This window comes from Neomonachus schauinslandi, chromosome 4, assembly GCF_002201575.2.
Source record: "Neomonachus schauinslandi chromosome 4, ASM220157v2, whole genome shotgun sequence".
Lineage (NCBI taxonomy): Eukaryota > Metazoa > Chordata > Mammalia > Carnivora > Phocidae > Neomonachus > Neomonachus schauinslandi.
In genome coordinates, this window is record NC_058406.1 from 32,426,062 (window position 1) to 32,442,842 (window position 16,781).

General features: G+C 41.9%; 1 protein-coding gene across 1 annotated transcript in view; it reads left to right on the plus strand.

Moving 5' to 3' along the window:
* Window positions 1-16,781, plus strand: part of CCDC30 (coiled-coil domain containing 30) — a 58,962-nt gene that overhangs the window by 29,902 nt on the left and 12,279 nt on the right. Inside the window, exons 7-10 of the mRNA XM_021684432.2 lie at window positions 974-1,127; window positions 4,854-5,016; window positions 5,537-5,649; window positions 16,339-16,480. Of these exons, the coding sequence (XP_021540107.1) occupies window positions 974-1,127; window positions 4,854-5,016; window positions 5,537-5,649; window positions 16,339-16,480 (572 nt within the window). The remainder of the gene's footprint in view (window positions 1-973; window positions 1,128-4,853; window positions 5,017-5,536; window positions 5,650-16,338; window positions 16,481-16,781) is intronic.

Genomic DNA, 16,781 nt, shown 5'->3' on the forward strand with positions numbered 1-16,781 from the left:
AGGTAATAATGGTTTGTAGGAGACTTCTGCTTTGTTTTAAAATCTTATCGTGAATCTAGCCACACTGTGAAGGAACTAGACATGCTCACACATTGCTGTTGGAAGTATAAGTTGGCCTAATACCTATGGAGCCAGTTTGGCATTATCTATTAAACAAGCAAATAATAACCTTTGTCCTAGCAAATTCATATCTCATAATTTATTCTAGAGCAATTGTTTGTATTAGCAAAAGATTGGAATCAATTTCAATATCCCATCAGTAGGAATCTACTTAAATAAATTATAGTATATCCTTATTGTAGAATGGTATGCGGCTATAAAAGAGAAGGCAATTCTACATAATCATATAATACAGAAAAATCACCAAATGTATTGTTATTTTTAAAAACCAAGGTGCAGGGGTGCCTGGGTGGCTCAGTCAGTTAAGCCTCCGACTCTTGATTTCAGCTCAGGTCATGGTTTCAGGGTCGTGAGATCGAGCCCCATATGGGGCTCTGCCCTGAGGTGGAGCCTGCTTAAGATTCTCCCTCTGCTCCTCCCCCCCAAAAAAAATTAAAAAAAAAAAGGTGCATAAGTATGTATGACATGCCATCATTTGTGTAAAACATATGTGTATGGGGGAGAACTGTATATAATTTTATTTATGTGGGCGTAAATAAATCTCTGGAAAGATACACAAGAAACTAACACCAGTGATTACCTATGTGGTGGAGGAAAACTGGCAGGAAGACAGGATAGAAATGGGAAGGAGTTTTCACTATATAACTTGGTTTACACAAGCATACACTAAACTATGTGAATGTATCACATATCCTAAAACTTAGGTAATTTATTTTAAAATTAAAATAAATCTGGCCATGCTCTTTACTTTAGACCAGATTTGTTTGTTAGCACGATGTTTGCTAGTTACTTATAGGGTATTTCCCTAACTGGAAAAAAGGTCAAACTCTTCTTAATGTTTTATTCATGAAATTTTTAGATCTGCAGCAGAAATTAGAACATGCTCAAAAAGTCTGTCTCTCTGACACTTGTATTTTGGGGAAGAAGCAACTAGAGGAAAAGATAAAAGAAGCACTGGAAAATGAAGCTAAAACAAAGCAAAAATATCAGGAAGAACAGCACAAGAGGTAAGAGGAACAAAGATGTCGGTTTCACCTGGGCTAACCACTGAGTTTACCAGCAACGTCAGTGTACCCATGCATTTCCTCAGTCTTCCCACTGAAGTGAACTCAGTTACACAGCTTCTTATCACACTGTATTCTACTTGTTTTTCTTGTTTGCCTTTCACACTAGAGTGTCAGATTCTCAAAGGCAGGGATTATTTCTGTTGCTCTGAGACACACTTTGTGCACCAGTCAATTTTCTTGAATGACTGGATGACCTATGAGATATGATACTCTGGGATTTGCTTTTCTAATTCTAACACGATTGGCATAATATGCAAACTAAATGAAATTGATTTTTGTATTTATCAGGTTTGAATCTTGAAGTGTTCCCCAGTAGGCAGCCTCCTGACTTCCCCAAATTATCTCTGGAGGAAAGCAACTCCAATTTAGATATTAAGGATTCCCATATATTAAGTTTGTTATTTTTATTTTTTTTTTAAGATTTTATTTATTTATTTGACAGAAGAGAGACAGGGAGAGAGGGAACACAAGCAGGGGGTAGTGTGAGAGGGAGAAGCAGGCTCCCTGCTGAGCAGGGAGCCCGATACGGGGCTAGATCCCAGAACCCTGGGATCATGACCTGAGCTGAAGGCAGACACTTAATGACTGAGTCACCCAGCCACCCTTGATTTTTAGTTCCATAATATTATTTTAAACAGTTGTATAGCATTCTGTTACACAGATGTATTATAATTTATGTAAAATGCTTTTTAGACATTTTTGCTGTTACAAATAATGCTGCAACGAATATCCTTGTACATGGACTTTATGATAAGTGTTATACTAAGGGAGGTTTAGGATGCTGTGATAGTGCATAGCAGAGACCCCTAATCTGGTCTAGGGAGCTCAAGAAAGCCTTGCTCAAAGAAAGCTATTTAAGCTGAGTGTGAGGTGTTTGGGATAGATGGCTCAATAGAGAATATTAGGGGAAGAAAGTCCTGGAAGAGGAAGATAAGGAAAAGGTTGGAGTTGCAGGGGAGAAATAAGGGTAGAGGATGAGTTATTTCAGGAAATGAAAAAAGTTCATTTTGCCTGGAACAAAATGTTGGGGGTAGAGCGAGTGGCAAGAAAATGAAGCTAGAAAGGTAAGCTAGTTGACAAGCTCTATTGAAGTGCTTGGACTTTATGATATGATGAGATTGTGATGTAGAAAGAGCACTCTGGTTGCTATGTAAGGAATGGATTGAGAGGTTGAGGCTGTTGGGGAGACAGGGAGTCATCAATCTACTGATTTCTTAATTTCCTTTTTTTTTTTTAGCTGGGTACAGTATACTTTATTGATGGTACAGGACAATGTAGGGCTCCCCAAGCCCCTCCCCTTCTTTAGAGGGTCTGGGATGAAAACTGTGGAAGTCAGGAGATTCTCAGGAGATGAGCTGGGGCAAGGACTCCCCAGCAGCTGAGGTCCTCTCTCTTCTTCTTGCTCTCTCTGAGGCTGGTGGTCCAGGGGGCTCTTACTCCTTAGAGGCCATGTGGACCATAAGGTCCACCACCCAGTTGCTGTAGCCAAATTCATTGTCATACCAGGAAATGAGCTTGACAAAGTGGTCACTGAGAGCAATGCCAGCCCCAGCCCCGAAGGTGGAAGAGTAGGTGTCACTGTGAAAGTCACAGGAGATAACCTGGTCTTCAGTGTAGCCCAGGATGCCCTGGAGGGAGCCCTGCGATGCCTGCTTCGCCACCTTCTTGATCTCGTTGTATTTGGCAGCTTTCTCCAGGCGGGAGGTCAGATCCGTGACTAACATGTTGGGGGTGGGGACACAGAAGGCCGTGCCAGTGAGCTTCCCATTCAGCTCAGGGATGACCTTGCCTACAGCCTTGATGGTGCCAGTAGAAGCAGATGATGTTCTGGGCAGCCCCTGGCCATCACACCACAGCTTCCCAGTGGGGCCGTCCAGTCTTCTGAATGACAGTGATGGCATGGACTGTGGTCATGAGTCCTTCTACAATACCAAAATTGTCACGGATGACCTTGGCCAGAGGGGCCAAAGCAGTTGGTGGTACAGGAGGCATTGCTGACAATCTTGAGGGAGTTTTACTTCTCAAGGTTCACGCCCATCACAAACATGGGGACAGCAGCAGAAGGGGCAGAGATGATGACCCTCTCAGCTCACCCTTCAAGTGAGCCCCAGCCTTCCATGGTGGTGAAGACTCCAGTGGACTCCACAACATACTCAGCACAGGCATCACCCCATTTGATGTTGACAAGATCTCACTCCTGGAAGATGGAGATGGGCTTTCCATTGATGAGAAGTTTCCTGTTCTCAGCCTTGACTGTGCCATGGAATTTGCCGTGGGTGGAATTATAGTGGAACATGTAGACCATGTAGTTGAGGTCAATGAAGGGGTCATTGATGGTGACAATATCCACTTTGCCAGAGTTAAAAGCAACCCTGGTGGCCAGGTGCCCAATATGGCCAAATTCATTTACTCCGACCTTGACCATTGTGTCGCAGGGACGTGGCTGGCACTGCACCAGAAGATGTGGCTATATGTCTAATGGAGAGGAGCGGAGAGCCTTCTTAATTTCATTCATTGGCATACCTGGTTTATCTGTTAGTCTTTGCTCAAACTATATGTAATATGGGAATTAATTTCTAACACATTCATGGATTGCTTTTTAAATTTTGACTTGCTATGTTTCAATGCCATTTTCCAACTCCTAAATTCCATTGCAGATAACTCAAGTTTCTATAGCTCTAGCAATTTAAGATTTCCCTTTCAGCTCCAAAGCTTATCTCTTAGTCTGGCCCCTTGATCAGAAATTCAGAATGGAACCAAAGAAGAAGTAGACAATAATAGGCAGGAATTGCTCAGGTCTATAATGAATGAAATGAAAACAGAGGTGAAGGGGGCGGTGCTGGTGCAGGGGCGGATGTCAATGGTAGGAGGTAAGCTTGTAGAGCCTTCACTTATATCAGGAACTGTGACAAGAATTGGAGGTGCTGGAGGCTGAGAGGTATGAGGCCCATGTCTCAAATATCAATCTTTCCCAGTAATCCATTGGTTTTTCAGAAAACTGAAGTTAGAGAAAGTGACCTCATTTGTCCAATATCAGTAGTGACCTAGCATGTAGGTGCTACTCCATCATACTCATCATATTCTTCTAGATAATCTCCTAAATCCAAAGAGCCTTGTTGGAAATCCTCAGAAGCTCTTCCACAAACTGTAGTCTGATGAGATTCCCTCTGAAGGAGTTAGGTGTATATGGCCCTTCTGAAAAAGGATGAGCTTCCTCATCAAACACAGGCTCATTTATGATTCAGCTCATGCAGCGTTAACATGTGTGCATTAGTATCAACAGTGTTTGTAACTGACAACCCTGTATTGAACCAAGAAGATCAAGGGACTCAACTTGGAAAGCAGTGAGGACGAGGAGAAAGAATAGAGGATTCGGGATTAGAGCCCTACGTTCATCTTGTCCTAGCAGGTTAATGCAACCTCTCTGTAGGCTTCCTTTGTGAAATAAGGGAAGTTATTTCCTCTTTGTAGGATTGTTTTGGTGAGTGAGAGAGAGAACTAAGCAAAACATCTGTCATAAAGGAGGTCCCCTGTGTTGGCCTCTTTATTTTATGGACACATACCCTACCTGATTGAACCAGTAAAATCCCTTGTGATGATATAACAATTTTAGGTCAAAGAATTTCATAAATCCAGTGTGACTTAATGTACATTAATTACCCTCAGGGAACTCCTGGATCAGAATGTAAAAGAGCTACAAAAGCAAGTGAGAATCTTACAAGATAAAGGGAATCAACTGGAAATAACCTGTTCTCAGCAACAATCCAGAATCCAGCAACAGGAGGCCCAACTTAAGCAACTGGAAGATGAAAAAAGAAAATCGGAAGAGGTGAGAAAGGAAATAGATGCACTTCTCAGTTTTGCTGTTCCCATAAACCCAAGTCATAGCTAATAGTTACTGAGTGCCTAGCATTTTACCCCTTAAGTCTATCGGGAAAGCAAAATCTACTCTAGGTATCTCAAGCAAGGAAGGATTTAACACAGGGAATAACATGCTTACAAACTGTTAGAAGGGAGATGCCAGGGTGAGGAGAACGTCAGAAAAAACTGTGGCCTGCTTTCAGTAACTCTAGAAGTTTAGAAATCCCAGGGAAACCCACCCAGAGTGGGAGATTTGCAGGAACACTCCCTGAAGCCCCTGCAAATGTCTCATCTGCTGTCTGCCTGGTCACCTCCCTGCTAGTGCTAGAGAAGGACAGCTCTCCCCGCCCTGCCCCAGTGCCTTCCAAACTGTGTGCAAGTGCCTCTCATTTACTAGAACTCTGCTGGCAAGAGTCTCGGAAATGTAGTTTTCAGACGTCTAACCTTGCAGCACAGAATAGTCTCATTTTAAAAAAAGTGTTTTTCAGCATCTCAAAAGCAACCAAGAATTATCAGAAAAGATATCTGCGTTGCAGCAAGAGAAGAAAGCGCTCTATGAAGAATATGGGCAATTTTTGAACCAGCTTGATGTCCATGTGAGGTAAACAAAAACAAGTTCCCTCTCGATAGGGATTTCGTGCTTTTCCCTAAATACACCCTTTTCATTTGCCTTCATGCTTTTCTCCCCTCACACACTTTGCTCAGTCTGGACCACCCTCTCCCTATTTCAACTCCTCATTTCAACTCGTAATTCTTAGACTTGGAGTCACCTTCTGCAAGAAGCCTGGGCTGGGCGAAGTGCTCATTCTTTTTTTTTTTTTTTTAAGTTTTTATTTATTTATTTGACAGAGAGAGACACAGCGCGAGAGAGAACACAAGCAGGGGGAGTGGGAGAGGGAGAAGCAGGCCTCCCGCGGAGCAGGGAGCCCGATGTGGGGCTCAATCCTAGGACCCTGGGATCATGACCTGAGCCGAAGGCAGACGCTTAATGACTGAGCCACCCAGGTGCCCCTGAAGTGCTCATTCTTTGTATCCTCATAGCCCTTGGTACATGCCTCTTTGTATTTATTTCAGAACTTGCCACATTATTTTGAAATAATATGATTTACTACCTGTCTTCTTCACCAGAGTGTAGGCTTTTCAAGGGCATGGGCTATGGTCTTATGCATCTTTTTATCCATAGTCTCCAGTATCTAGTAGGTGCTCAATAAAAAATGTGTTTCTGAACTTCCTGCTCTTTCTTCCATTCCCTGCTCATCATTCCACCAGATTCCTCCTGCTGTCCTCCTTTCTGGAATGCAGCATAGTAGTTCAGAGTATGGACTCTGGAGCCATATTGCGTAGGTACAAATCCTGGTTCTCCTAGAAACTAGCTGTGTGACCTTGGATAAGTTATGTAACCTCTCTGTGCCTGAGATCCCTCATCTTTGAAATGGACAAAATAACAGTACTTATCTCATAAAGTTGTTGTGAGATTTAAATGAATAAATAATACGTAAAGCACTTAGAACAATGTCTAGCACACAGCTATTATTATATCTATTTATTTTTAGTTCTTTTTCCATGATCCACCTCTCTGCTCCCAGCTCTGTAGTCTTCTGCTCTATTCCTTCTATTAGGCTGAAATTTCTTATTCTTTTGTATTCTTGCTTACCAACTATGTTGATGGTATTAATAATAATGATTTAAAAACCATTGTTTACTGCTGTATAGAGTATTTTTCAGAGTCATTGGTATTCCTTATCTTGCTTTGATCATCATATTACTGAGAAATGTAGAAACCATGCCAGGGGAGTATGTATGGTTCAATTCATGCTGCTTACAAATCTAAGGCTAGAACTCAATCCTCTAATAACCAATATAGTGCTCTTTCCACATCTTACCTTGGTATTAGAAGGGGTTGAAAGAATGAAGTGCTAGATCCAGAGCATATAAAATGCCACAATGCCTGCCAAGTGCATCGATACCGAATCTAATGTGTATACACATTGCTTACCCAGAATCCTTCCTGTGTTCACTCTTAGTCTCTCTGTCAATAAACACAGTTTTATGATTTTACTATCGTAGCTTGGATAACATTTTATATTCTCTTCCTCTTAATGTTGTCTTGTAAGCATTGTACTTTGTTGCTACAGTCTTTGAATTTGCTTACTTTTGTAGAACATAATATTTCATGAAGCTTATGTGCCCTTGCACTAATAGCGGCAGTTAAACAGGATCTGATTGCTAAAGATGACTAACAGAACCCAGTGACGGTGCTTCCAAAGGTACAGCGCATTGCAGGAGAAAGATACGGTAGCACAACAGAGTTAGAGTCAGGACATGCGTTGCCTTCCGCAGCAGCCTCACAGCAGACAGTCCCTGAGAGGTCCGGCAGGTGCCCCACGGTGCTCCCTATGTCAGGGCCATGCTGGGATGCACCTCCTCTCTCAGGTCAGGAACTACCAATGTGTGCACCAAACACCTCACCACCAGGGATCCCCACATGGAGTCTCAGCTGAGATTTTTTTTTTATATTCTGCTGGTCATGGGAGCATATTTCTGCTATGTAACCAGCCTCAACAGCAGAGCCTTCTTGAGGTCTCGCTGAGACCAAGTACAAATCATCAGCCTCACTGTTATCAGTAAACAGTGCTGACAAGCCTGGTGCCAACTGCCATCAGACTCCTCATCCCTGTGATTACAAAACAACGCAGCTCTAATCGGCATATTTCATTTCTTGACCAGTGGTCAGTGCCAAGCAAGAACTTTAGCAAAACAGCTCAGGTCAATTCTAGGCCTGCTGGAGTCAACCCTCACAGCACAGTCCTAATTGAGTTAAAAATTACTCACTGGTTCTATGAATGATATTTTTACTCAGAATAACACAGAAAAAAAGTATTTTGATTTGTGTGTGCATATATAAGTATATACATATATATACTTATTGTTTAAAACATTATTTTTATAGAATAAATTCCCAGGAGTGGAATTACTGGTCAAAAAGCTGGAACTCTGGATCTTAAAATGTATTGACAAACATTCAGAAGCATCCCACCCAAATTTTCTGCCATCATTATATAAGAGTAGCAATTACACCACATCCTCATTAGCATTGGGTGCTGCTTTTAGGGGGAGGGCTCTGATGAAATTTTCCCCAATATTCTTTGTTTTAATTGAGGTATAATTGGCATATAATAAATGCACAGATTTATATACGTACAGTCTTATGTTTGGCAACCGTATGCACCCACATAACCACTACCCCATTCAAGATCCAGAACATTTCCATTGTCCCTTAAGGTTCTATCTGGACTTTTTGCAGTTAATCTATATCTCCTGTGTCCCCCATCTCCTCCCAGACATCCACTCTTCTGATCTCTGTCTCTTCTAGAATTTCATTTAAATAGAATCTTACCTCATGTAATTTGTGTCTGACTTCTTTTGCTCAACATATTCTATTATTTTTAATGCTCACTTATAATCATAAGTATTTGTCATTTTATTTTAAATTTCTTTGATGGCTAGTGAGGCTGAATATTTTTCCACATTATTTGCCCATTGCCTTTAGGACAGTGGGTAGTAACCCTAGCTGCATGTGCCTGGGCCCCAACATAGGTTAGTTAGATCAGAATCTATGGGGATAGGACTTAGGGATCAATGTTTTTATAAAAGCTTCCCCATGTGATTTTGATGTGCCATCCAACGTTAAAAATACAGCTTTAGGAAAGAAAATGGAAGGAATTGTCAAAACTCTAGGTTCGTTTTTGTTTTCATTCCCCCAATCCCAGCTCTGACCTTTACAGACAATGCTTGTTTTTTCCACGTTTTCCCAACCACTCTTCCAGAGGAACAAACTCCTTCCTTTTTGAAAGAAAAGTAATAGAAAAGTCTATCTGGTTTTGCTTAAACATAAGCAAAAAAAAAGTCCCTAAATTTTGGAACATGAATATTGTGCTGCCTCATAGATCTAGTAGTTAATAAAGCCAAAAATAAACTTAGAAAATCCACATGTTCTTCAGGCAAGTTGGCCCACTGAGCTTCTGACCGAACCAGAGGTGTGCCAACTAGCCAGCCAGCAATGGTGAGAGAAGGCTCCAAGCCCTCACCAGCTGTACTGCATCAGCATACTCTTCCAACCGTGCGTACCACTACAGAGAAGTCTGAGTATCCAGCAACAGGAACTAGTTAGGTCAAGCATATTATACTCCCTTGATGGAAGCCCATGCAACTGTAAAAGACGGGGGCCCTGAAGACTAGACAGTGGCACAGGGAAATGCTTACAATATAATAAATGGAAAGAGCGTAAGACTGAAATTTTAATGTAGTCAGTGTCTAAACAAAAGGCGTTTATAAAAAGACTAAAAGAAAATACAACACCATTTTAATACTGATCATATTGGGAGTTGGGTTTTCTTCCCAAATTTTCTATAGCTTATCATCTCACTTTTAAAAATAAATTAATTTGGGCGCCCAGGTGGCTCAGATGGTTAAGCGTCTGCCTTTGGCTCAGGTCATGATCCCAGGGTACTGGGATCGAGTCCCGCATCGGGCTCCTTGCTCAGCAGGGAGTCTGCTTCTCCCTCTCCCTCTGCCTCTCCCCTTGCTTGTTCTCTCTCTGTCTCTCTCGCAAATGAATAAATAAAATCTTAAAAAAAATTAATTTTGGGGCGCCTGGGTGGCACAGTCAGTGAAGCATCTGACTCTCAGTTTCAGCTCAGGTCGTTATCTCAGGGTCGTGAGATCAAGCCCCACATGGGGCTCCATGCTCAGCAGGGTGTCTGCTTAAGACTCTCTCTCCCACTCTTTTTGCCTCTTCCGCCCTCAAATAAATAAATACACCTTTTAAAAAATTAATTTCTTGGGCGCCTGGGTGGCTCAGTTGGTTAAGCGACTGCCTTCGGCTCAGGTCATGATCCTGGAGTCCCGGGATCGAGTCCCGCGTCGGGCTCCCTGCTCGGCAGGGAGTCTGCTTCTCCCTCTCCCACTCCCCATTTGTGTTCCCTCTCTCGCTGTGTCTTCCTCTGTCAAATAAATAAATAAAATCTTTAAAAAAAAAAAAAAAAAAAATAAAAAATTAATTTCTTAATAGTCCAAATGGCAGAATAAGAGAGAAAGCAGCTAAGATTTGGGTTTTAATATCCTAGGGCAGAATGGGTAAAATAAATCCCAGAAATACATGTTGTGTTTCAAATGATGTCAAAACATCGGAGTAACTGTGAATAGCTGAGAAACCCAGAGGACGACAGGGAGGTCATTTGTACACTGCTAGGTGTTACACCTCTGAAGCTATGGACCAGAGGATGCTGAAACCCAGTGATATCTTCTGCCAAGCTACTTCTAATAAAAAGGGAAATAAGAACATTTATGAGATGTAAACATCTCCCTGTAAAGAATCTAAGTCACAGCAGTTGTAATTGTGAACACATTTCCCCAAAAATATGTACCTCCTATTATGTAGTGGGTACTGCAGGGTCACAGAACTGAACAGGCCTGAGGCAGTTTTATGAACCCAGGTATTTAGACCAACCCTCTTAATTAGGATGTCGGTTGAGTTGCTGGAGCAGAAACCCTGAATAACAATGTCTTTTGAAAGGAAAAGGTTTCTTTCCTACCTGACAGAGCAGACATAAGCAGTCCAGGATGGGTATGGTGGATCAGTGTAACAGGAGTCTAGATTCCTTTATCTCGTTGCTCCAGCATCTTTAACATGTTGCCCTTATCCACATTTAAGGCAACAAAAAGGAAGAGGGGAAAGCAAGGACGTTCCATTTGCCTTTAGGACGCACTACTTCCACTCATGTCCTATTGGCCAGAACTTACTCACATGGTCCATTCCATCTAGCTGGAAGGAAAGTCAGGAAGTGTAGTTCATTGTATGGGCAACCAAGTGCCCAGCTGAAAATCCGGGGGTGTCTAATGACAGAAGAAGGAGAAAATGGACTGGGGACAACCCCAGCAGTCAGTCAACTGCCAAATACACTGACAAGCTGCATCTAGCCTGCTATGCATGGCTCTGGCCTCCAGGAATCCAAACTTCTCAGCTGGGTATCTGGCTAACAGCTAAGTTAATCTTCTAAGGGAGAACATGCAAAATGATTCTTTTATGTACAATCAGCAAGTAGGAGAGAGAGGGGCACTATTTTGAAAAATGGAAGAGTCTTGCAAAAACACATTTAGGGGTAAGACATAATTTACAAGACCAGAAGACTCCCTTGGAGTAGCTCTTCCATCACAGTTTGACTAGAATTAGCATCTAGATAAGTCTGCTTTGCTCCTTCCCTCCCATCTGGTTCCTAGTCCTTGTATAAAACAAAATATCAAACCCATACATACATGGTCAATTACTTTATGACAAAGAAGTTAAGAACATACAGTGGGGAAGGGACAGTCTCTCCAATAAATAGCGTTGGGGGAAACTGGGTGGCTACATGCAAAGGAATGAAACTGGACCACTATCTTATACCATACACAAAAACTTACTCAAAATATAAGACCTGAAATGTAGGCTTACCTACAGCTATTATCATATTCTGTGCTGAAAAGCTGAAAGCTTTTCCTATAAGATCAGGAGGTATAAACTTTCAGTTATAAAATAAATAAATCATGCTGATGTAATGTATAGCATGGTGACTATAGTTAATAATATTGTATTGCATCTTTGAAAGTTGCTAAGAGAGTAAATCTTAAAAGTTCTCATCACAAGAAAAAAAATTCTATGTATGGTGACAGATGTTAGTTAGACTGTGGTGTGATCATTTTGCAATATATAAAAATATCAAATCATCATGCTATGTACCTAAAACTAATGTTTTATGTCAATTATATCTCAATTTATTCTTTTTAAAGATTTTATCTATTTATTTGTTCATTTATTTATGAGAGAGAAAGAGAGAGAGTGAGCCCGAGCAGGAGGGGCAGAGGGAGAGGGACAGAGAGAATCTCGAGCAGACTCTATACTGAGCAGAGCCCAACATGGGGCTTGATCTCATGACCCTGATATCATTGACCTGAGCTGAAACCAAGAGTCAGACACTCAACCAACTGAGCCACCCAGGCGCCCCAATTATTCCTCAATTTTAAAAATGATAAAATTTAATTTAATTTTTTTCAATTAAAAAGTCAATATCCTGGGGCACCTGGGTGGCTCAGTCGTTAAGCGTCTGCCTTCAGCTCAGGTCATGATCCCAGGATGCTGGGATCGAGCCCCGCATCGGGCTCCCTGCTCGGTGGGAAGCCTGCTTCTCCGTCTCCCACTCCCCCTGCTGTGTTCCCTCTCTCGCATTCTCTGTCTCTGTCAAATAAATAAAAATAAAATCTTTAAAAAAAAAAATCAAATGAGGTGTCTTGTGAAAAGCCTGGAGCACAGGTTTTTAGTTAGTTCCCTTCACTTAAGTTAGGGCTTCCCCCAGTTTAAGTGTCAGAGGTAGTAAGATCAGGTAAGATCAGATCGTCGACATGTGCAAACTGCCTGCCACCACAGGCCTGAATGACTGTGCCCTCAAGTGCCTGCAGTGACAAAGAGTAGCTTTCTCATCCTTAAACACTTTTTTTCTCATTTCTTAAACACTTTTTTTTTTTCCAGTTAAATTGGCTTTACCCAAGTATCTAGGCATTCAGGGGAGTCTGGAGCTATAGAGACCATTAGAATAATTTTTTAATATTTTATTTATTTGAGAGAGAGAAAGAGAGCATGAGTTGGGTGGGGGTGGGGAGCAGAAGGAGAGGCAGAAGCAGACTCCCCCTCTGAGCAGGGAGCCTAACACAGGGCTCGATCCCAGGACTCTGGGATCATGACCTGAGCCAAAGGCAGATGCTTAACAGACTGAGCCACCCAGGTGCCCCCCATTAGAATAGTTTTTGCTCTTCCTCAAAAAGTTGAAAATAGAGCTACCCTACGACCCAGCAATTAGACTACTAGGGATTTACCCCAAAGATACAAATGTAGTGATCCAAAGGGGCACCTGCACCCCAATATTTATAGCAGCAATGTCCACAATAGCCAAACTATGGAAAGAGCCCAGATGTCCATCAACAGATGAATCACTAAAGAAGACGTGGTATGTATATACAATGGAATATTACTCAGCCATCAAAAAACCCTGAAATCTTGCCATTTGCAACGACGTGGAACTAGAGGGTATTATGCTAAGTGAAATAAGTCAATCAGAGAAAGACAATTACCATATGATTTCACTCATATGTGGAATTTAAGAAACAAAACAGAGGATCATAGGAGAAGAGAGGGAAAAATAAAACAAAATGAAATGAGAGAGGGAGACAAGCCATAAGAGACCCTTAATCATAGGAAACAAACTGAGGGTTGCTGGAGGGAGGGGGGTGGCGGGATGGAGTAACTGAGTGATGGATATAAAGGAGGGCACGTGATGTAATGAGCACTGGGTGTTATATAAGACTGATGAGTCACTGAACTCTACCTGTGAAACTAATAATACACTGTATGTTAATTAATTGAATTTTAAAAAAGAAAGAAAAAAGAAAACTTAAAGGAAAAATCAGGTTTCTGTTTTCTTTTTGTATACAAATGTCTCTCAAGATGTTTTCCACATTAAGATATATACCAAAAAGAAAAAAAAAGAATGGTCTTTGTTTGGAGTAGTTTTTTTGTTTTTAAGATATCAGGATGTAATTAACCACAAAACAAAACAAACCAAAAAACCGACCAAAATTTTTTTCTCATGTAACAAGAAATCTGGAGGAAGATGATTGCTGAGGCAGATTCAGCTGCTCAGGGGTGTTGTTAAGAACCAGGCTCTTTCATTCATTCTGCTCTGCCATGCTTGGTGGGTTGACCCCTTCATCTTTTTTTTTTTTAAAGATTTTATTTATTTATTTGAGAGAGAATGAGAGAGAGCACATGAGAGGGGGGAGGGTCAGAGGGAGAAGCAGACTCCCTGCCGAGCAGGGAGCCCGATGCGGGACTCGATCCAGGGACTCCAGGACCATGACCTGAGCCGAAGGCAGTCGCTCAACCAACTGAGCCACCCAGGTGCCCGACCCCTTCATCTTTAGGCTTGTCACGTCATGGTTACAAGGCAGAGACTGCAGCTGCAGGTAGCGCAGCCTCAGCGGAGGGCAGCCAGGGCAGAGAGGGTTGGTTTCTCAAGTTCCTAGAAGTGCCCAGCAGGCATACCTGTCTCACAAGCTCACAAGGCCATCCCCTGGCTACACACACACACACACACACACACACACACACACACACACACACACACACACCTGGGGCCCACCTTTCTCAAGATCAAGGGCTCTCTGTGGACACCTAAATGAAATCTGGGTTTTGTTAGCAGGAAAGAAGAAAGACTATATACCTGCACCTTATAGCCTGCCACAGGTAGTCTGTTTATAATGAAATGGAAGTGATGAGGGCCTCCCTCCCTCCCTCCCTAATATGCCCATAGCTTTCTCAAGCTTTAGCCTGCATTGGAATCCCCAGATGACTTATGACAAAACACTGATGCACTCCCAGAGTTTATGATTCTGTAGTTCTGGGGTAGAGCCTGAGACTTTGTATTTCCAACAAGTTCCCAGGTGAGGCTGATGTTGCCAGTCAGAACACAGTTTGAGAATCACGGCTGTAGGCTTAGAGAAAACCCGGCTTAGGAACGTTAGCTGCAGCAATGGTTCTCAGCGAGCAGTAGTTTGCCTCCCAGGACAAGGGGATATTTCGCAGTGTCTGGAGATATTTTGGGTTGTCACACTGTAGAAGGTACTACTGGCATCTAGTGGGTCGAGGCCAAGGATGCTGCTAAGCATTCTACAACGCACAGTACAGACTTCCACAACAAAGAATTATCTGGCACAAAATGTCAATAGGACAAAGGTCAAGAAATCCTAGTTTAGAGTGATTTTGTGTTATTAGACCTAATAGGTTCAAAGTAAAATCTCTCTGCAATTTTTAATTTGCAGAAGTGCTTTCTGAATAACAATATTCTTATTTGGAAAGCACGGTCATCTTCAAAGAGGTGGTGGTATTGAGGCTTTAATCTGTTTTCTTGTTTACTCATATTAGCTGTTATAGTAGCTTGAAATGGTAACATAGATTTTTGTTCTTTTTTTAAAAACAGGTTTATTGATATAATGACATAACATACAGCTCACCCATCTGAAGTGTACAATTCAGTGGCTTTTAGTTGTACCTCCATCACCACAATCAATTTTAGAACATTTCATTACCCCCAAAAGAAACCCTTTAGTTATCATCTGCCATCCCCAATTTCCCTCCCCACCCCCAACCCTAGGCAACCAGGAATCCTCTATATTTGCCTCTTCTGGACATTACATAGAAATGGAATCATATAATATGTGGTGCTTTGTGAGTGAGGCTTCTTTCACTTAGCATAATGCTTTCAAGGTTCCTCTATATTGTAGCGTGGATCAGCATTTCATTCCTTTTTGAGGCAGACTCATGTTCCACTGTACAGATATTCCATATTTTGTTTATCCTTTCATCAGTTGATGGTCTTTGGGTTGTTTCTACCTTTTGGCTATTGTGAATAGTGCTACTATGAATATTCACATATAAGTTTTTGTGAAGACATATGTTTTCATTTCTCTTGGGTAGATACCTAGGAGTGGAGCTGCTGGGTCCTACGGCTCTACGTTTAACCATTTGAGGAACTGCCAGGCTTTTTCCAAAGAGGCTGCACCATTTGACCAGCAGTGTTTGAAAGTTCCAATTTCTCTACATCTTTGCCAGTACTTGTTATTGTCTTCTTTTTTATTTTAGCCAGCTTGGTGGGTGTGAAATGGTATCTCACTGTAGCTTTGATTTATGTTTCCTTAATGGCTAATGATGTTGAATATCTTTTCATGTACTTATTGGCGGTAAGTTTGATTTATGTCAGAATCTGAGTTAGAGTCTTGAGCAGAGACCTACATAGAATTGGCCTTCAGAAGTCCAGACTTGGGGCAAGGACTGAGAGCGGACTCAGTTATCAGAGATTGAAGTGGGTTATATCACCGTCCAAGGGGATAGCCAAGAACTCGAAACTTAAATTAATGACTGACTCCATGGAGCAGGATTCAGAATTAGATGTCAGGGATCCAAAGTCAAGGAGTTTCCTGAGTTAGGGGTGACTAAAGCTGGTGCTATTTAGGAGGTTACCCTTGGTCCATTCCCCCACTTGGGGACCAGAAGTCCTGCAAATGGGAGGCAGGACAAGTACCCACATCTGGTGGCAGGCCTCAAGAAAGCAAGAGGAGGAAACCCAAGAAAGGTGCACACTGAGGAAGCAACATGAATGTCCACTGTGCTCAGCTGCACCTCTATTTAAATTTACTTTTATAGGAGCTATGACGAGAAACATCACCATCACAAAGTCAAGCTTCGCAGAGTTAAGGACCGTTTAATTCATGAAGTAGAACTACGAGATGAGAGAATTGAACAACTGGAAAATGAAATCAGAGGTCTGCGTCAGCAAAGGGAAATAGTGAGTGGAAAGGTAAAGAGCTCCCCAATGTGCCATGGCTTGGCTCATTCGAGAAAGCCCCCTGGTGCTTTAATTCTCTTGTGGCCTCTTCATACTCTAGGTTCTCATTTCTTTCCGCACCTTCTTTCAATGTGAGTAATTCTGCCAAAAAGTATGTAAGACTCATGGTGTTAGTAAACTGAATCAGACACTGAAACTATCTTGCACTTCCAACTCCGGTCAGTGTCTTGTCTTCAAATGAAAATGTCTTCTCTTAAATATCCATCAGCAGAGACTTCCAGACCACCCTACGTAACTCATT